Source organism: Myiozetetes cayanensis, unplaced genomic scaffold (assembly GCF_022539395.1).
Source record: "Myiozetetes cayanensis isolate MyiCay16 unplaced genomic scaffold, myiCay2020 scf23, whole genome shotgun sequence".
In the NCBI taxonomy this organism is placed as follows: Eukaryota; Metazoa; Chordata; class Aves; order Passeriformes; family Tyrannidae; genus Myiozetetes; species Myiozetetes cayanensis.
In genome coordinates this window covers 6875232-6890977 of record NW_026087445.1, presented here as the reverse complement: position 1 = coordinate 6890977, position 15746 = coordinate 6875232, and the positions used below count along the sequence as shown (strand labels likewise).

Below are 15746 nucleotides of genomic sequence, written 5' to 3'. Positions count from 1 at the left end.
AGAGCCAAGGGCTGTGGAGCAAGAGCTGGAACTGCTGCGTCGGCCGGATCTTTTTGCCATCAACTCAGAGAGGAAGCAAAACCTGCTGCCCTCAGTTTTTCTCCCAACCTTCCTCAGCCCATCCCAGCACGTCCCTGGTAGGGAACACGAGGGCGTCCTGCGTGGTGGTGTTCTCACGTGGGATGCAAATGTCTAGGTGGAGGTGCTGGTGGGTCTCTGTACTCCTGGGCGTAGGAAACACAGGGTTTGGAGTTAACCAGTCAGCTCTGGCACTACCTGTTGCAGATGGAGTTTGCTTTTCCCTGGGGAGTCCCCCTAGCAGGGCTGATTTCCTCCCCCATCCCCAGCACCTGCATCTCCCCCACCTCAGGGGTCTTTTCCTTCTCCTTGAGGGCCAGGAGGATGGAGTGGACACACAGCATCTTTGAAGGTCTTCGACTCTTGATTTCCACACCATAAAAAGAGCAAAAAAGTCTCTACGTGTGGGAAGGCTCTTAGTTTTTCTTTAAAAGCAAACCAGAAGCAAATGGGGGAGGAATCATTCCTGTGTATCTGCTCTGTCTCGTTTCTGGACCCGAGCGCCGAGCTCCTAATCCTGGCTCCAGCCACTGACTCACTGCGTGCGAGTCACAAGATGCCTTTGTAACCGATCCGCCAGCTTTCCCTTCTCCCTAAGCCACGAGGGTGGAGGAGGCTGCCTCTGGATGCTGCCTGTAACCCCTCTGGCTCACAGGCACAGGACCGACAGACCTGCTGTCGGTCTCAGGAGCCCCAGATCCTGAGGGAATCCCCACAAGAGGCGGATAAAGAGTGATGTGCCCTCTCTCTCTCTCTGCCCCATGCTGCGTGTGGTGCAGGGTGATGCACAGCTCTGGGGCTGTTCCCTAGGGGCACAGCTTTCCGTGCTGGAACACCTGAAGGAGAGCAAAGGGTGTCAGGAGAGCCCAGCAGCTGATGGGGAGAGAACAGGCTCCCAGCTGTCGCCACTGCCTTGGTGTCCTGGCAAAACCACCCCCTTTTCATGGAGGGTTTAAGTTTAGCTTCTGGCCCTTTTTCTGTTCTTTTCCTGTTTCCTCCTTTGTTTCTGTGTTTTAATGGGCTGTTGGAATCAGTCCTGGTTTGAAGCAGCTCGGAGAAGGCAGGAAGGAAGGCAGAGAGTGTTGAAAACCCAAAGGAGCTGTGTCTGTCTGCTGAACATCTCTACATGGGGAGCAGCACCCAGATGGGGGGCTGAGCTCCATCAGCAGCAACAGGAACACGGCTCAGGGAGAAAGGAGACAGTGGGATATCAACTTGCTCGAGGCTGGCGTTGACTGGAGTGAACCATTGCACCCCAGTGCCACCATGGCCATTGCTGGGATGGTGTCTGGGAGCAGAAGTGCTCAGTGGGGCACTCCAATCCTCGATGGAGCTGCTAATCCAAAGGACATGCCGTGAGTCACCGGGGCAGGCAGGCACCAGTGTGGGCACCTTTCCTTCCCCTGGGCACAGGGGAAGTTTGGCAGCTTCCTCACCAGCTTTGGGGTAGTGCCTGTAGCCTTCCTGAGCAGGGCCTGGGGAAGGAAAGTGCTGATGAGTGCGAGGAGCAGTCGATCCTGACCGGCAGAGCCCTGGGGGAACAGCCACCTCAGGGCTTTTTGCCCGGAAGTCCCCACGAGGAAGGGTGTTGTGCTGCGTGCGCTTATTTGGGATGTGTAGGACAGGGGGTGCTTCTGCTTTTGCGGTCTTTATCTCGCTTCACAGAACTGCACTTGTTTTCCTTTCACTCGCCGGGGGTGACTTTTTTCCTATTTCCTTTTACGTGACGTCGTGCACTTCAGTTTACATAAGAGGCGCCGGAGTCTCTGCTGCTCCTTGCGTGGGTTCAGGGGTTACTCCCGAGAGTGAAATGAAAGTTAACCTGGGGCTCGTGGCAGCCGTGGAGGACATGGCCTGGGGAAGACATGGCCTGGGGAAGACATGGCCTGGGGAGGACATGGCCTGTGGTGGAGCCCGTTTCTTTCGTTTCCGGAAAGGCCCATTTCCCGTTGCGAGTGGGAAGGGATTATTCTGAGAAAGCGCTGGGGATTCTAAAGACAAAACCCCCCACTTTCTGTTTCTGGTTTTAACACCTTTCATCGGGTTCTTTCGAACCTTGTGCAAACACAGAGCTTCGGTGAGAAACTCCTGGTGACGTCTCGGGGACTCAGCTCTGCCTTTTCTTGACTCATTGGCCAGTGGGACTGTTAATTCCCAACAGGAGCACATTCCTGGCTTCCCTTGGGCAGGGTTAGTGTCTGCTTTCCTCTTGTGGCTGGTAGCAGCAGCATTTTGAAGTCATGATGCAGAGATACTCTCAGTTCTGTGTTGTACCTGTGTGCAGAACAGGCATTTTGTGTAGCTCGACTGAAAGGGAACAGAGTAACATGAATATCTTGATTGTTAAACCAGCTGTTGTCCAGGGAGCATCAGTAAAAGCACTTTGAGCAGTTGTGCCTCTTCCACGTGTGCTGAAATTAATACCTTTTTCCACAAACTGTTCATTATTTTACGCCTTTGGAGGCCGATGCACTAACCCAGGACACGTGGGACCAGAGCTCTTAAGACCTGGTAATTGTTGGGTAATTGTCTGTGTAACGTGTGGGGATGCTGTCACACTTAATCCTGTACTATCCTCCTGCCTTACTAAAACCACCTTCGTGGCTGATCCCAAACACTTTCCAAAATGCAGCTCCCCAGCCAATATTTTGCTTCGCTGTTTGGCTTTTGCGTTTTCCCCTCCCTTCAGCCGGCGAGAAGAGCCAAAGGCAGAGTCCCTGCTGCTCTGCCTGGCTCCACGAGGGTCCCTCACACCCTCCCTCCAGGCTCACAAACCTTGGCTGCTGTCTCAGAGCTCGTTATTAAACCTCCGTGTGAAGACGTGGAGTTTGACACCACGCCGAGTGCAAGAACATTCACCAGACAGTAGAGGAGTTTATTGCACTGAGCGGAGCGGGAATTCCTCCCTGGTGTAGTCACAAAGGCTTTGAACCATCAGCGGGAGCTCCGGCAGCCCGGGGCTATCTGCAGTTGGAGGAGGCAGTCCCCAAACCCAGGCAGCCATCTGGTGCAGACCTCCAGTCTCATATTTCAGGGGATGAACTCCTGCAGAGTTCACTCACGGCTGCTGCTGCAGAAGCCTCTGCTCTGCACAATTGGGCATCTGATACCCCTGAGTTACACATGTGGTTTTTCCTTGTGCCCCTCCATCCAGAGGCCTTTTTTCCTGCTGTGGGGAGAGGAGCAGGGTTGCACACTGAGCTGGAGAAATCACGGTCAAATGTTAATTTTCTATATGTCTTCCCTTTTTCAATGCCCATCTTGGGATGTTTTGGATCTCACTTTCTGGGGTGCCAGGTCCTGTCCTGTCTGAGTTTGGTGGAAGGTGCAGATGCCATAACCATCAACGTGCTCAAAGTTAATGTTTTCACAGAAAAGCTTTGCTGAATCTTGTTGCAGCCATTTCAAGCACTGTATGGGCCTGTTGGATTCATCTCTTGTACCAACAGAAGGGACTGGACTGTTCACCTGTGTCTCATGCTCAGGTCTCCAGGTTGAGCACCGATGAAGGAGGGTTTGCATGTGGGCACCAGGCTGTGATTGTGCTGACTGAGCCTTACTCATGTTTCCTTCTGCTGTGAGGGGCAGAAAATTCCAGCAGATGTGTAAGGCAGGCAGTAAGGGGAGGAGTGACTGTTGCAGTAATATTTACCAGCACTTCTCTGTCTCTTTAGAGACCATTTCGAAGGTGTTCAGCTTTGGCTGACTCGCTGGAAACCCTGGTGTGAGTGTCAGAACTGCAGCACTGGTGGCCAGTGGGTACATAAGCCACAGGTCAAGGTTTTAGGCCTCTCCCAGCCCTGCTCCCACCCCACCTCCTCATCTGCAGAAGGAGAAATGTGCCTTTGGTGCAGGTGTTGGAGTGAGGCTTCACTGGCTCCGTCCGTCCTGCTGCTGCTCCTTTTTGCTTCGTCGGTTTGTAACCAACGCGCGCGGAATGCACAATCAGCATCTTGGAGAAGCAGCAGCCGTAGGAAAGAGGAAGCTCACACAGAATATAAATAGCCAAATTTCAGAATGTGCCAGTGTAGCAGCTCAGCTGGCTCTTGGCATGGGCCTGGTGCGGACACCGCTGGGAGGCCGCGGCCCTCGTGTGTGGTTTGCAAAGGGGGAACTTCGAGGGGGATATCACACAAGTCAGCAAGAAAAAAAAAAAAGATGAATGAATCTTGACAACCTTGAATATGGGAAGGAAATGAAATTTGCTTCCACGCACATCAAAATGGGGTGTATCCCCTGCACGTGACACGAAGCGCGGAGCGAAAACCCCTGCAATATTTTCCACTGTAGTTGCACAGCAGCTGCCAGTGATTCATGGGTTGATCCTGGGATGTTTTGCCCTCCCATATAATTTAATAAATTAAGTTAGTTGCATGTCAACAGGCATTTGATTTTTTTTTTAAGATATTTGTGCCTGGGATTTACAACTGCCCAGCCAAGTCTCTTTTCTGAGTTAGACCCTACAAGGCTCTGGTCCTGCTGGACCCAGAGCTTTCCTCCAGCCCAAAGTCTCAGCTTAGTTGGGAGATACTGCATGTTGACATGCAGGTTGGGTGATGAAAACTGGGAGAGAGCCCAGGAGAGCTGGTGTATAGGAAGCCCTGTTGGTGGTGATGCCCCTTCTCTCTCGTTGCCTCTTGGGTAATGGGCTCATGTGCTCAAGAAGCATCACTGTCATTTCTGGAGGATCACAGCGCTCTGGGCACCAGGGTCTGATGGTCTCTGTGGACAAATTGGAGAGTGTTTCCATGATTTTTCCTTTCTTTTTATTGGAAACAGCATCTGTAGGTGGAAGAAAAACAACTTGGCCAACTTGATTAGGTGCCATCACTGCAGGGGGTTGATCCAGAGTGGACACAAAGCTGCTCTCTCCCAAGGTTGTGCCAGTCCCCCAGGGCAATGTACTGGAACATACATTTATGCCATAATTTATCCCAGAGACAGAAAAAAGGAGGGACAGATGCAGGTGTCAGGAAGGATGTCTGTTTGTCTGCTGCCCTGTGCAGGTGCTGTCAGGGTTGGTCTGGAAGTCAGTGAACCCTGAGAAAGACTTCTGATGTTCACGGCAGAGCTGAAGTTAGGAGCCTCACAATCCCTCGAGCTTCAGCAAACCAAACCTCTCCATAATCTGGCATGAAGTGAGAAGAGCAGGTTCAGCAGAAAGTGAAAAAGTCAGCAACCCTGCCCAGGGGGAATCTCTGTCCTCATTCATTACAACCATGAATGAGAGGCTTTTTCAAGTTTCCCCTCGCTCTTTGAGCTGCCTTGATTCCTTGCTAATGAGCAGCCCTTGGCTTGAGCAGGGTGTGATAAGAGTGCAGTGGCCGCTGCTGTGATGGTGATGATAAAGGATGGTGGGTAAGGAGCCTGTGGGTGCAGGTGTGTGATCAGTCAGCTCAGGGTCCTGTTCTGCTCGCGGCTCTTGAGATGGGAGATGTCTGAAATGGGGGCCCTGGCTATGGCTGTTTCCATGCTCCCAGGGAGCAGTTGGAGGACTTTTTGTGGGGAGCAACATCACTCCTGGGGCTCCATCCTGGCTCCCTCCACAGCAGCTTCTTCCCTGGCAAGCCCTGTGTTGTTGCCACTGCTCAGGGCTTTTTATGCTCTGGAGGGCCAGGTTGCAGGGAGAGCCACGGGCTGGCTCTGGCCCTTGGCTGGCAGTGTGATGTGCAGGGCAGACTTGTCCCTGTGCCCCACAGCACGCGGTCACCTCCCCCTGCTAACCGGCTTACTGCCTTGGGGCGTGTTCTCCATCTGCTGAGCAGAGCGTTTGGCCCTGTGTTAGACCCTGTCCCGCCATTTGGCGTGGGGGCTGGAGGGCGGGGGAGATCCCCGCGGTGTTTAAAAGGATCTGGATAAACCATCTTAAGAGAGGCACTGACTCAGCAGAGCGTGGTGAGGGAGGAGGAGGAGGAGGAGGGAACCAAATCGTCCTTGTGTGGCTGGAGCTGCTGCTGAGCCCTGTGCTGGCATGTGGTGCTGGGGGAGGTGTGTGCCCGGGGACCTGCCCTGAGAAGCATCACCCCTTTCCTCACCAAATTCTAGGTGGTCTCCACCCCCAGAACAGCCTGGTAGCTGGGTCAGGCTGTGGCCCAGAGGTGCCCAGTGCCTGAGCCCACCCTGATGCCAATCGCTGGGATTTTCCCCCCAGCTTTGAGCTTCCTCTTGGATTTCTGCCTCCCAGCGCTGCCAAAGCTGGCAGGAGCTTGGTTTGACAGTTACTGTTTATTAGGGAAGTGCACAGAGGTGCCCAGTTCTGCAGGGACAGATTACTGAGATTACAGTCAGAGCAGGTGGCAGTGTCACCTTACGGGAAAGGCAGAGGCTTGGGAAGGGGGAGGCAGCCAGGGCTGGGTATGGGGTGTGCTCTCACTGCCCCCCTCAGTGCCCAGAGAGGGGTCCCTGCTCTGCCCAGCACCAAGCACTGGCACAGCCTGGCTGTGCTGAAGGGCTGAGAAGTGGAGCCAGGAGCAGAGCAAGAAGAGCTTCCCAAAGTCCTGGCTCTGCTGTGGGCCAGGCTCAGGTGAGCCCAGAGCTGAGCTGGCCAGACTGGCGTCGCCTGGTCTGTGTTCCTGAGCAGGTCAGGGAGGCTCTTGCTGCCTGCCAGCTGTTGCCTTTGGCTTGCTGGGATGCCTTGTACGAGCCACAGGAGCATCTCTGCCGTGCTTTGCTCTCCTTATCTCACGGTGTATCTTGGTTTTTCCACGCAGAGCTCCACACAGGAGATCGGAGAAGAGCTGGAGGATGGTGTGATCTACAGCATATCGCTCCGGAAAGTGCAGCTCCATCACACGGCCAACAAAGGGCAGCGATGGCTGGGGGTAAGCTGGGGGTTTTAGAGGTGTCCCTGCCACAGGAATCGTGTATTTATTTGGGAGCAGGGAATGGGAGCACCCGCTGGCCTCTGCCCCTTGGGAAGGGGCACAGGGGAAAACAATCTGTAGGCTCCATTTTGCAAAATAGGGCAATTCTGATTTGCTTTTAGATTTTGGCAACCTTGAGGCCTTTCCTGGGATTTTCCAAATGCTCGTTTCAGCTGGGTTGCTGATATTTGGTGTCCGAGGAGACCCAGCTTCCCTTTCCCAGTTAGGAGAGCCCCAGGCACTGTAGGGGTCTGTGGTCCCAGCCTAGACCTGACCCTTTTGAAGCTGGTAGGAGTGCTTTGCTCTTGGTGGTGTCTGTCTTCACCTAGCCCACTGACCTCTGCTCCTGTCCTGGCAGTTTGAGAATGAGTCGGCCCTAAACCTCTACGAGACGTGTAAAGTGCGGACGATAAAAGCTGGGACCTTGGAGAAGCTGGTGGAGTACCTGGTCTCAGCCTTCAAGGGCAATGATTCCACCTATGTCACCATCTTCCTGTGCACTTACCGGGCCTTTGCCACCACCAAGCAAGTGCTGGACCTGCTGCTTAACAGGTGAGGCTACCCTGAGCCCCAAAATACAGCTGTGGGTGGTTGGTGCCTGAGCCCCCTCGGCCAAGAGAGCCCCAGCACCTTCTGCTGCAATGCCTTAGAGGGATGATGGCTTCTCACAACTCCATCTGCTTGGAGGTTTTGGGGCAGGGCAGGGAGGACACCACTTCCCAGAGAGCTGGAGCTCTTCCAGCTGATATCCTTCTGTGAGGTGGCCAGTGCTGGCTGCTTCCCTCTTCCTGTAACATGGGGGCTGTGGTAGAGGAGGAGGGAGCAGGACACCGTGTAGGAGGTTCATCCTGACCCCTGGCAGAGCTGGGGGTGATGTGGAGGGAGAAGAGGCAGCGCTGAGAGGCAGCTGAGTCCAAGGTGCTCACTGTCTCCTCTCTGTGCCCCACCAGATACGGCAAACTCCACGTGCAGGCGAACGGGGACCATGCCAGGCACGCTGTGGACGAGAGGACGGAGCTGAAGAAGTAAGTGACTGCGCTGTGGGTGGCTCTGGTGACAGTTTTTGGTTCTCCTGCAAAGGGATGTGTTTTCCCAGAGTTGTGCCTGGGGTTCATGGGGGTGCACACAAGGTTTCTCCCGGCACTCAATTCTCACGCAGGTTTGCCCGTGTTTTCCCCCTCCCTGCAGCACCATCTCCTCCATCCTGGGGGCCTGGCTGGACCAGTACTCAGAGGATTTCCGCAAGCCCCCGGACTTCACCTGCCTCAAGCAGCTCATCTCCTACGTGCGCCACAACATCCCTGGCTCCGACCTGGAGCGCCGGGCCCGCATCCTGCTGGCCCAGTTCCAGCAGCAAGAGCAGAGCGAGTCCGAGGCAGAAGGTGGGTTCCTTTCCCTGCCTGTAGGGGGTCATGTGAGGCTGCAGGTGGAGGGAGAAGTGCTACTCGTTGGCATTGAGGGTCTCCAGAACCTCCGGTCTTGCCACGTGGCTGGACACTCATAAACGCTGCCTGTGTTTACATGGAGGTACATTGGGAAGCTAATCCAGCTGCACCAGAAGTGGGATTTCTAAGTGGATTAGCTAATCTGCCTTTAATCCTCTGTAGACACTTGCACACAGGTTTAAAATGATCATCCTTTTATCTGAGCCTCGTTTCTCCAGGTGTGAAGCCAGATGGGAATTAGGAGCCTGGGAGGTGGGATGTGGGTGCCCACAGGGGACTGGTGTGGGTCGGTGTGGACCCTGGCTTGTGGCAGCTCTGCAGTGCTCAGCTTCACCCTGTCTCCTACAGCTGTGGACCATGGCAGCTGCACCTTCCAGCTGGTGGAGGAGAATGGAGTCGGGGATGGGAAGCCAGATTTCCTCTCCTTTTCCCCAGAGATGGTGGCAGAACAGTTCACACTGATGGACGCTGTGAGTATTCACTCAACAACCAGGTCGATGGTGCTCTGAACACAGACCTGGCTCTTTCCATCCATTTTTCCTCCTGGCCTGTTCTCCTCCCAGGGAACCCAAAGAAACCCATCTCCATCCTTTTATTCTTCCAGGAGCTGTTTAAGAAGGTGGTGCCTTACCACTGCCTGGGCTGCATCTGGTCCCAGCGAGACAAGAAGGGCAAAGAGCACCTGGCTCCCACCATCCGCGCCACGGTCTCGCAGTTCAACAGCGTGGCCAACTGTGTCATCGCCACGTGCCTCGGGGACCGCTCCCTGAAGCCACAGCAGAGGGCGAAAGTGGTGGAGCGGTGGATCGAGGTGGCTCGGGTAGGACAGCTCACCTCCCACCCCTGCCCAAGGGCTCCGGTGTTGCTGTGCTGGAATCACAGCAGACCCTAGAGCTCTTTTTGACGCTGAGTCCTGTCATCTCCTTGTTCCCAGGAGTGCCGCATCCTGAAGAACTTCTCCTCCCTCCGAGCCATCCTCTCAGCCCTGCAGTGCAACGCTGTCCACCGGCTGAAGAAGACTTGGGATGAGGTCCTGCGGTAAGTGGCTCCTGCTGGGCCCCTGGGAGTGCTGGGAGGCTCCAAGGGGAAGGTCGTGCTGTGGCCCTGGAATGTGTAAATGGGATCATCTCACCTCCAGCATTGGAGTGTGCCCAAAACCCAGTGTAAGGTGTCAGGGACCTAAGGAGGGCGAGAAAATAAAAGCGTCATCACTTTCCCTTCCTCTGTGTGAAACACCCTGGAATAGCTCCTGAACAGCAGGGCCCAGCTGGAGCTGTGAGCATAACTGGGATCATTTGGGTGAGAGGAAGGGAGCCCGAGGAGGAAATCCCACTGTGGCAGCATTGCTGACTTTTCCCCTTGTTTCCTCCTGAGCAGGGAGAGCTTCCGCACATTTCATGAGCTCTCAGAGATCTTCTCCGACGAGAACAACCACTCTCTGAGCCGGGAGCTCCTCATTAAGGTAAGGGAAAGCAGCACCCACGTCGCCCTGTCTCTGGCAGGGAGCTAAGACTGATGCTGACAGAAGTTTCCACAGTGTTCCAGCCACAAGGATAAAGCCCTGGCAGAGCTGCTGGAGTCGCAGACATGGGCGTGCCAAGGCTGGGGAGCAGGCAGGGGGTTTGGACCAGGCTGGGCTTTCTGCTTCTCCACCCAAAGCTCATTGCCTGAAGCTGGCAGAGCAATTCAGCCAACAGAGATAAGCAGTGGGATGGGATCCAGAGCACCAGGTGACAGCTCCTCCCCAGAGGCAGCTGCATTTTGACAGCCTGGTGCAAAGTCCTCTTGATTCCAGGTGGGGTGGTGGGATTGGTGAAAGGCTGCAGCCAAAATGTCCTTCTTCCATGTGGAGCCTCTCCACAGATCCCAGTCTAGCTCTGATTTGAGGGCTGAGAGGACACAAAATGCAAAAGGGAACAAAGCATCCCATTGAGGAGGCATTTATGCAGAGCTGGAAATTAGAGCAGCAGTTCCTATTCACTAAGCCTCTCCTCCCTCTGAACCATAAAACAGCTTTGATTTCCTCCTCTTCCCCTCTACAAGGAAAGTTGTACCAATAAAAGCGGGTGTGAATTTTAGCTAATAGATATTAGTGCAGTTTCCCACCTGTGCTGGATCCCCACTGATCTCCACCTCTCCCCACCATCCAGGAGGGCACATCCAAATTTGCCACCTTGGAGATCAACCCAAAGAGGGCTCAGAAGCGGCAGCAGCAGCAGCGAGAGATGGTGAGTGTGGCAGGGGCCACCCCTGTGCCCCCTCCCCGGCATCTGCCCAGGCTGGTCCCAGCTCTGCTGACCCTGCTGTCCCTTCTGTCCCCACAGGGCGTGATGCAGGGCACCATTCCCTACCTTGGCACCTTCCTCACGGACCTGGTGATGCTGGACACTGCCATGAAGGATTTCCTGGATGTATGTACCTCCTCCCTATCCTCCCCTCCCTTGCCTTCCTCCCAGTGCCTGGGCTGATAAAAGGAGAGCTGGTCCCCCGTGTGTCCTGTATCTGTCACTGCATCCTGTATCCCACACTGCATCCTGTATCCCACACTGCATCCTGTATCCAACACTGCACATCCACCTCTGTCAGCCCATGGAAATGGGCTGCTTTCTTGGCAGGGACACCCACACTGCAGTGATAGTGGGACAGGGAGGGATGGGAGCAATATTTTTCTGCCTGCTCCATGCTGACCTTCATCTCCTTCTTTTCCAGGGTGGGCTGATCAACTTTGAGAAGAGAAGAAAGGTGAGAGCTTTGCCCTGGCAGCTACACAGCAGTGGGGGGAAGGAGGAGGCTGACCTGGTGCAAGCCCAGGCTGTGCCAGTCACCTTGGGGTTGATCTCTGTCCTTTTTTACTGCCGTGTTCTTCACTTTTGGGGAGGGGATTCTGGTCTTTAATACCTGCCTGCAGTCGTGGGGCTGGGCTGTCTGCGGAGGAGGCTGGGGCTGGCAAACAGATGTGGTCTCATGGCTTCCCTTTGCTACAGGAGTTCGAAGTCATCGCCCAGATCAAGCTGCTTCAGTCAGCCTGCAACAACTACAGCTTCACGCAGGAGGACCAGTTCGTGGACTGGTTCCACAGCCTGGAGCGGCTCAGCGAGGCCGAGAGGTGAGTGAGTGGGGTCTGGGGTCGTTCTGGTGCATCGGGAGGTCCCACCACTCATCTCCCCTGGCAGCTGTTCCACGCTCCACTCCCTGCTCTGCCTCCTGGTGCTCGTGGCAGCACAGGACAAACCCTCCTCTCTCCCCTCCCAGCTACGGGCTGTCGTGTGAGATCGAGCCGCTGTCGGAGTCAGCCAGCAACACTCTGAAGGCGAAGAAGAACACGGGCATCATCAAGCGATGGAGCGAGTGAGTCTGCCTGTCCCAGGGGGGAGGTGGGGGCCAGTGTGGGGCACCTCTGGCTGAGGTGGGGGTGGTCCTGCCAGCCACATGCACCCTCACCCTGCTCCCTTCTGACCCGGCCCACGTCTCCCCTGGCAGCCGGCAGCCGCCGAGCACCGAGCCCTGCGCCAGCGGCAGCTCCCACTCGAAATCCTTTGACCAGCTCAAGTGTGGGCAGTACCTGTGCAGTGGGGACGCCACCGACTCTGTGAGTGTCACCTCTGCTGGCTCCAGCAGCTCCGACGTGGAGGAGATCAACATCAGCTTCATCCCCGAGTCCCCCGACTGCCAGGAGAAGAAGGTGCGTGGCAGCTTTTGAGGTCCAGGCCTCCTGAGGCAGGTGCAGCCACTGTGTGGGGGCTGCCCCACCTCTGCCCCAGCGCTGGGGCTGGGGGGGCAGGTAGGGGGGTCCTGAGGGCTGTTTCTGACCCGCCGGGGTTAGGGAGGCCCCTGCCCTTTGCTGCTCCGGCAGCGTGGCAAGGCTCTCGTGCCTCAGGTGGCTGTAGTTGTGTCGGTCCCCATTGTCACAGGTCAGTGAGATCCCTCTGGCCTCCCTCCCCCAGCGCTGGTACGCCCCGTCTGTGGCCGATGGAGAAGCTAAACCCACTGTGTCCTCCGCATCCCCTCTCCTCCCTGCCCTCCAGTTCTGGGAATCCACCTCCCTCTCCTCCCTGGACACGTCAGGCATCGGCTCAGGCTCCAGCAGTGCCTCCTCCTCCTCTGTCTCCTCCACGCCGGTGACGGCCTCCCGCACACACAAGCGCTCGGTCTCCGGCATCTCCAGCTACTCCTCACTCTCGCTGCCCCTCTACAACCAGCAGGTCGACGACTGTTGCATCATCCGTGTCAGCCTGGCTGTGGACAACGGCAACATGTACAAGAGCATCCTGGTTAGTACAGGGCCCCGTGGTGACAGGGAGGGGTGGCTTGTCCTGCTCGGATGGGGGCATGGCTTGTGGTTGGGGGAGACACTACTGGGAGGGTTTTGCAGTGCTGTGGGCTAATAAAGCTCTGGGCTCACAGGTGACGAGCCAGGACAAGACCCCGGTGGTTATTCGCAAGGCCATGGCCAAACACAACCTGGACGGGGACCGACCTGAGGACTACGAGCTCGTTCAGATCATCTCGGAGGAGAGAGGTGCGTGCTGGGGTGGGGGTGGCTTTCCTGGGGCCAGGCAGCCCTGCAGCTTGGGCGGCACCAGGTCGGAGCTGGGCTGGGAATTGACAGTGAGGGGGACGACTCTCAGGTCCCTTTCAGGGACAGGGTGCCCGACTGACCCCCATCCTTGCTCGCTTTCAGAGCTGAAGATCCCCGACAACGCCAACGTGTTCTACGCCATGAACTCCGCCGCCAACTACGACTTTGTGCTCAAGAAGCGGGGCTTCTCCAAGGGGGTGAAGATCAAGCACGGCTCCAGCTCCACCCTGCCCAGGATGAAGCAGAAAGGCCTGAAGATTGCCAAGGGCATCTTCTAGCCTCAGCCCCACTGCCACCCATCACCGACGGGGCCTTGGGGGCAGGCTGCTCCGGGCTTGGCTGCGGCCGGTCCTTGTGCCGCCCTGCACAGCGAGAGGAGCAACCCTCGCCTGGGGGGCACGGCCGTGCATCCCCCTCCTCCCGCACTGAGCCGGGCTGTTGGACAACTGGTGTCGGCCTCTGCCTCTCTCTGCACAAGCCCCCATTCCAATCAGGTCAATTTTTCCTACCCAGGAAGGCAGCAGTGGGGGGGAATATCTCTATTTTTTTGTTTTGTTTTTTTAAACCTTCCACGGTGCGACACTCGTCCAGCCCCGGCCAGCCCAGAGCTGGAGCCCGCCTCTGCCGTAGGTGCCTTGTGTCCGAGCGAGCCGGGGAGCGGCGACTCGCAGAGGGGCTGTTGGACAGGAGCAGAGCACGAGCCACCACCCTGGGGCTGCACAGCCTCCCACCCGGAGCAGTGCTCTCCTCCCCAGCTTTCCTGGTGGTTACCTCCACGTCTTTCCTCCCTGGGATAGCCGGCATCGCCACCACTGCACATCTGCGCCCGTCCTTCCCTTGGGAGAAGCCACGGATGCCCCGGGCTGGGAAGGTGCAGCCCTGTGGAGGAGGGCTGTGTCTGTGCCGTGGGGGAGTGGACACCCTGTGCTCTCCACAGCTGGAAGCCTGCGTGGTCTCGCTCCTCTCCCGATCCAGCGCTTCCTCCAGCTGGACTTGGAATGGCCCGTGTTCAAACTTGCACCAAAGATCAAATGCCAGTGTCTCTTCTGCCGTCGGGGGAAGCTTCGGGCCGTGCCCCCAGCGCTGCCAGCCTAAGGAGGGGGAGGAGAGCAAAGTTCTGAACTTGTGTAAATAAGAGATTTTGGGTCTGCGTGGGCGAGCGAGGAGCTGGAGAGCTCAGCATGCTCCGGATGCCCCGGCTGCCACTGCCTGACCCTCAGAAAGTGCCACTCACCTTGGGCTTTAACCGGACTTTTTCAAACACTGACCATGGGAGAAGCAGCAATGAGACTTTTTTTTGTATAAAACAAAAAGGTTTACTGATTTTTTTTTTTTTCAGTATTTATTGGTTGTAAATAGAAGAGGCAAACTTGTACATTTTACTAATCCAGCCTCCCCCTGCCCTGCAGCCCAGTCCCTCTCCTGTCCCCGCCCTGCTATTTAAGGCTGCTGGGAGGGACCTTGGCAGCAGCAGCAGCAGCTTTGCTCTGCTGTGCTCATGGGGTGCAGACCCTGCCAGTCTCCCCCTCCCAAATTTCTACCGCTAGTTGCTCGAGCAGGGGCAGTTGCTTGTTTTAATCATTGTAGGAAACACTAACCAAAGGGGGACCTTTTGTTGCTCCTGGCTCTATCTCTGTTTTTTAAGCGCTTCATTCCAGCAGATCTTTCCTCCTTCCCGTCCGTCGGAGCTGCCAGGTGGGTGCGGTGCCCTCCTCGGCTCCAGGAGAAGGACCACGCTCCAGGGGCCAGGGCTGGTGACAGGAGCTGGGCTGCAGGTCCCTGGCACCAGGTGGGGAAGAGACTGCTTGGGTGTGAGTGTGGCTTCCCCCCAGCCCCGTGTCCCCACTGCCCATTGCTGCACATGATGGGAGCTCCCGGCTCCCTGACGCAGGGGCAGCCTCCTGCCTCCCACCCTGCCCAAGCCCAGCCCCTTCCCTCGGGCACCAAATTCCCTCTGCCAGCTCCTGCCCACCCTGGGACTGTCCCCTCCCCTCCCACCAGTGTCCCCAGCAGCCCAGTGTCACTGGAGGGACTGGCTGTACCATATGTATTTTGTACCACTTCAATGAAGGACACACTGCCGGGTGTGACTTGTACACAGCAATGTAATTAGTCTTTGCAATAAAATACTGATGCTCAAATGTCTCTGCCCAAAGGCAGGCCTTGGCCTGGCCTCCTTCCCCCAAATGCCAGCACCTTCCTGGAGAAAGGGGTGGATCTGACTGGGGTGGGGAGGCAGTTCATACCTTACGTTCACCCTGCTGAGTTGAGCTTTGTTTTGTGTTTGAACTGAAACCCAGGCTTTCTGTTTGAGGGCCCAGGGCATGATTTTCAAATGAACCTTATTCATTTGAACATGGGAGTTGGGGCTGTTGCATTTTCCAGTGTCAATTTGCTGATTTTACTCCTTTTGTTACAAGCAGTGGCTTTAAGAGCAAATGCACCAGTCCTTAGGGTTGGGGACAGTGATCTGCCTGGCTTTGAGGCATCATTCCTCAATGCAGGAGGACAAGGAGGCCTTACTCCTCCTGTTACAAAAGAAAGCTTGGCTTCAGGTGTGCTTGTAACACACTGGGGAATGCACAAGACCCAGAAACTGCCAGCAGATCTTTAATTTCTGTGCCCAGGTGGGAACATTCCAGCTGGCAGTGCCAGACTAATGGCCAGACACAGTGAACATGGAGCTCTGCCCCTTTGCCAGCTGCCTTCAGTCCTTGTTTACTGGGGAAGTCAAAACAGGACTGAGAAGTGCATCAGCTAGTGAGGACAACATCCACTACA

The 15746-nt window shown here is 56.1% G+C and overlaps 1 protein-coding gene across 6 annotated transcripts in view; it reads left to right on the top strand.

Annotated features, from left to right (window-relative positions):
- The window catches only part of RALGDS (ral guanine nucleotide dissociation stimulator), a 57123-nt gene extending 42017 nt beyond the window's left edge, over window positions 1-15106 (top strand). For 4 of the 6 annotated variants that reach the window (XM_050320074.1, XM_050320071.1, XM_050320069.1 and 1 more), the window contains exons 2-18: window positions 6789-6899; window positions 7300-7493; window positions 7892-7966; window positions 8130-8323; window positions 8735-8856; window positions 8991-9206; window positions 9321-9424; window positions 9764-9848; window positions 10537-10614; window positions 10711-10797; window positions 11096-11128; window positions 11371-11492; window positions 11639-11734; window positions 11867-12068; window positions 12298-12657; window positions 12791-12905; window positions 13068-15106. In XM_050320074.1, coding sequence (XP_050176031.1) covers window positions 6789-6899; window positions 7300-7493; window positions 7892-7966; window positions 8130-8323; window positions 8735-8856; window positions 8991-9206; window positions 9321-9424; window positions 9764-9848; window positions 10537-10614; window positions 10711-10797; window positions 11096-11128; window positions 11371-11492; window positions 11639-11734; window positions 11867-12068; window positions 12298-12657; window positions 12791-12905; window positions 13068-13243 — 2370 coding nt within the window. In that variant the 3' untranslated portion in view covers window positions 13244-15106. The remainder of the gene's footprint in view (window positions 1-6788; window positions 6900-7299; window positions 7494-7891; window positions 7967-8129; window positions 8324-8734; window positions 8857-8990; window positions 9207-9320; window positions 9425-9763; window positions 9849-10536; window positions 10615-10710; window positions 10798-11095; window positions 11129-11370; window positions 11493-11638; window positions 11735-11866; window positions 12069-12297; window positions 12658-12790; window positions 12906-13067) is intronic. The other 2 variants (XM_050320072.1, XM_050320070.1) reach the window with 2 other exon arrangements.
- The last annotated feature ends 640 nt before the right edge of the window (window positions 15107-15746 follow it).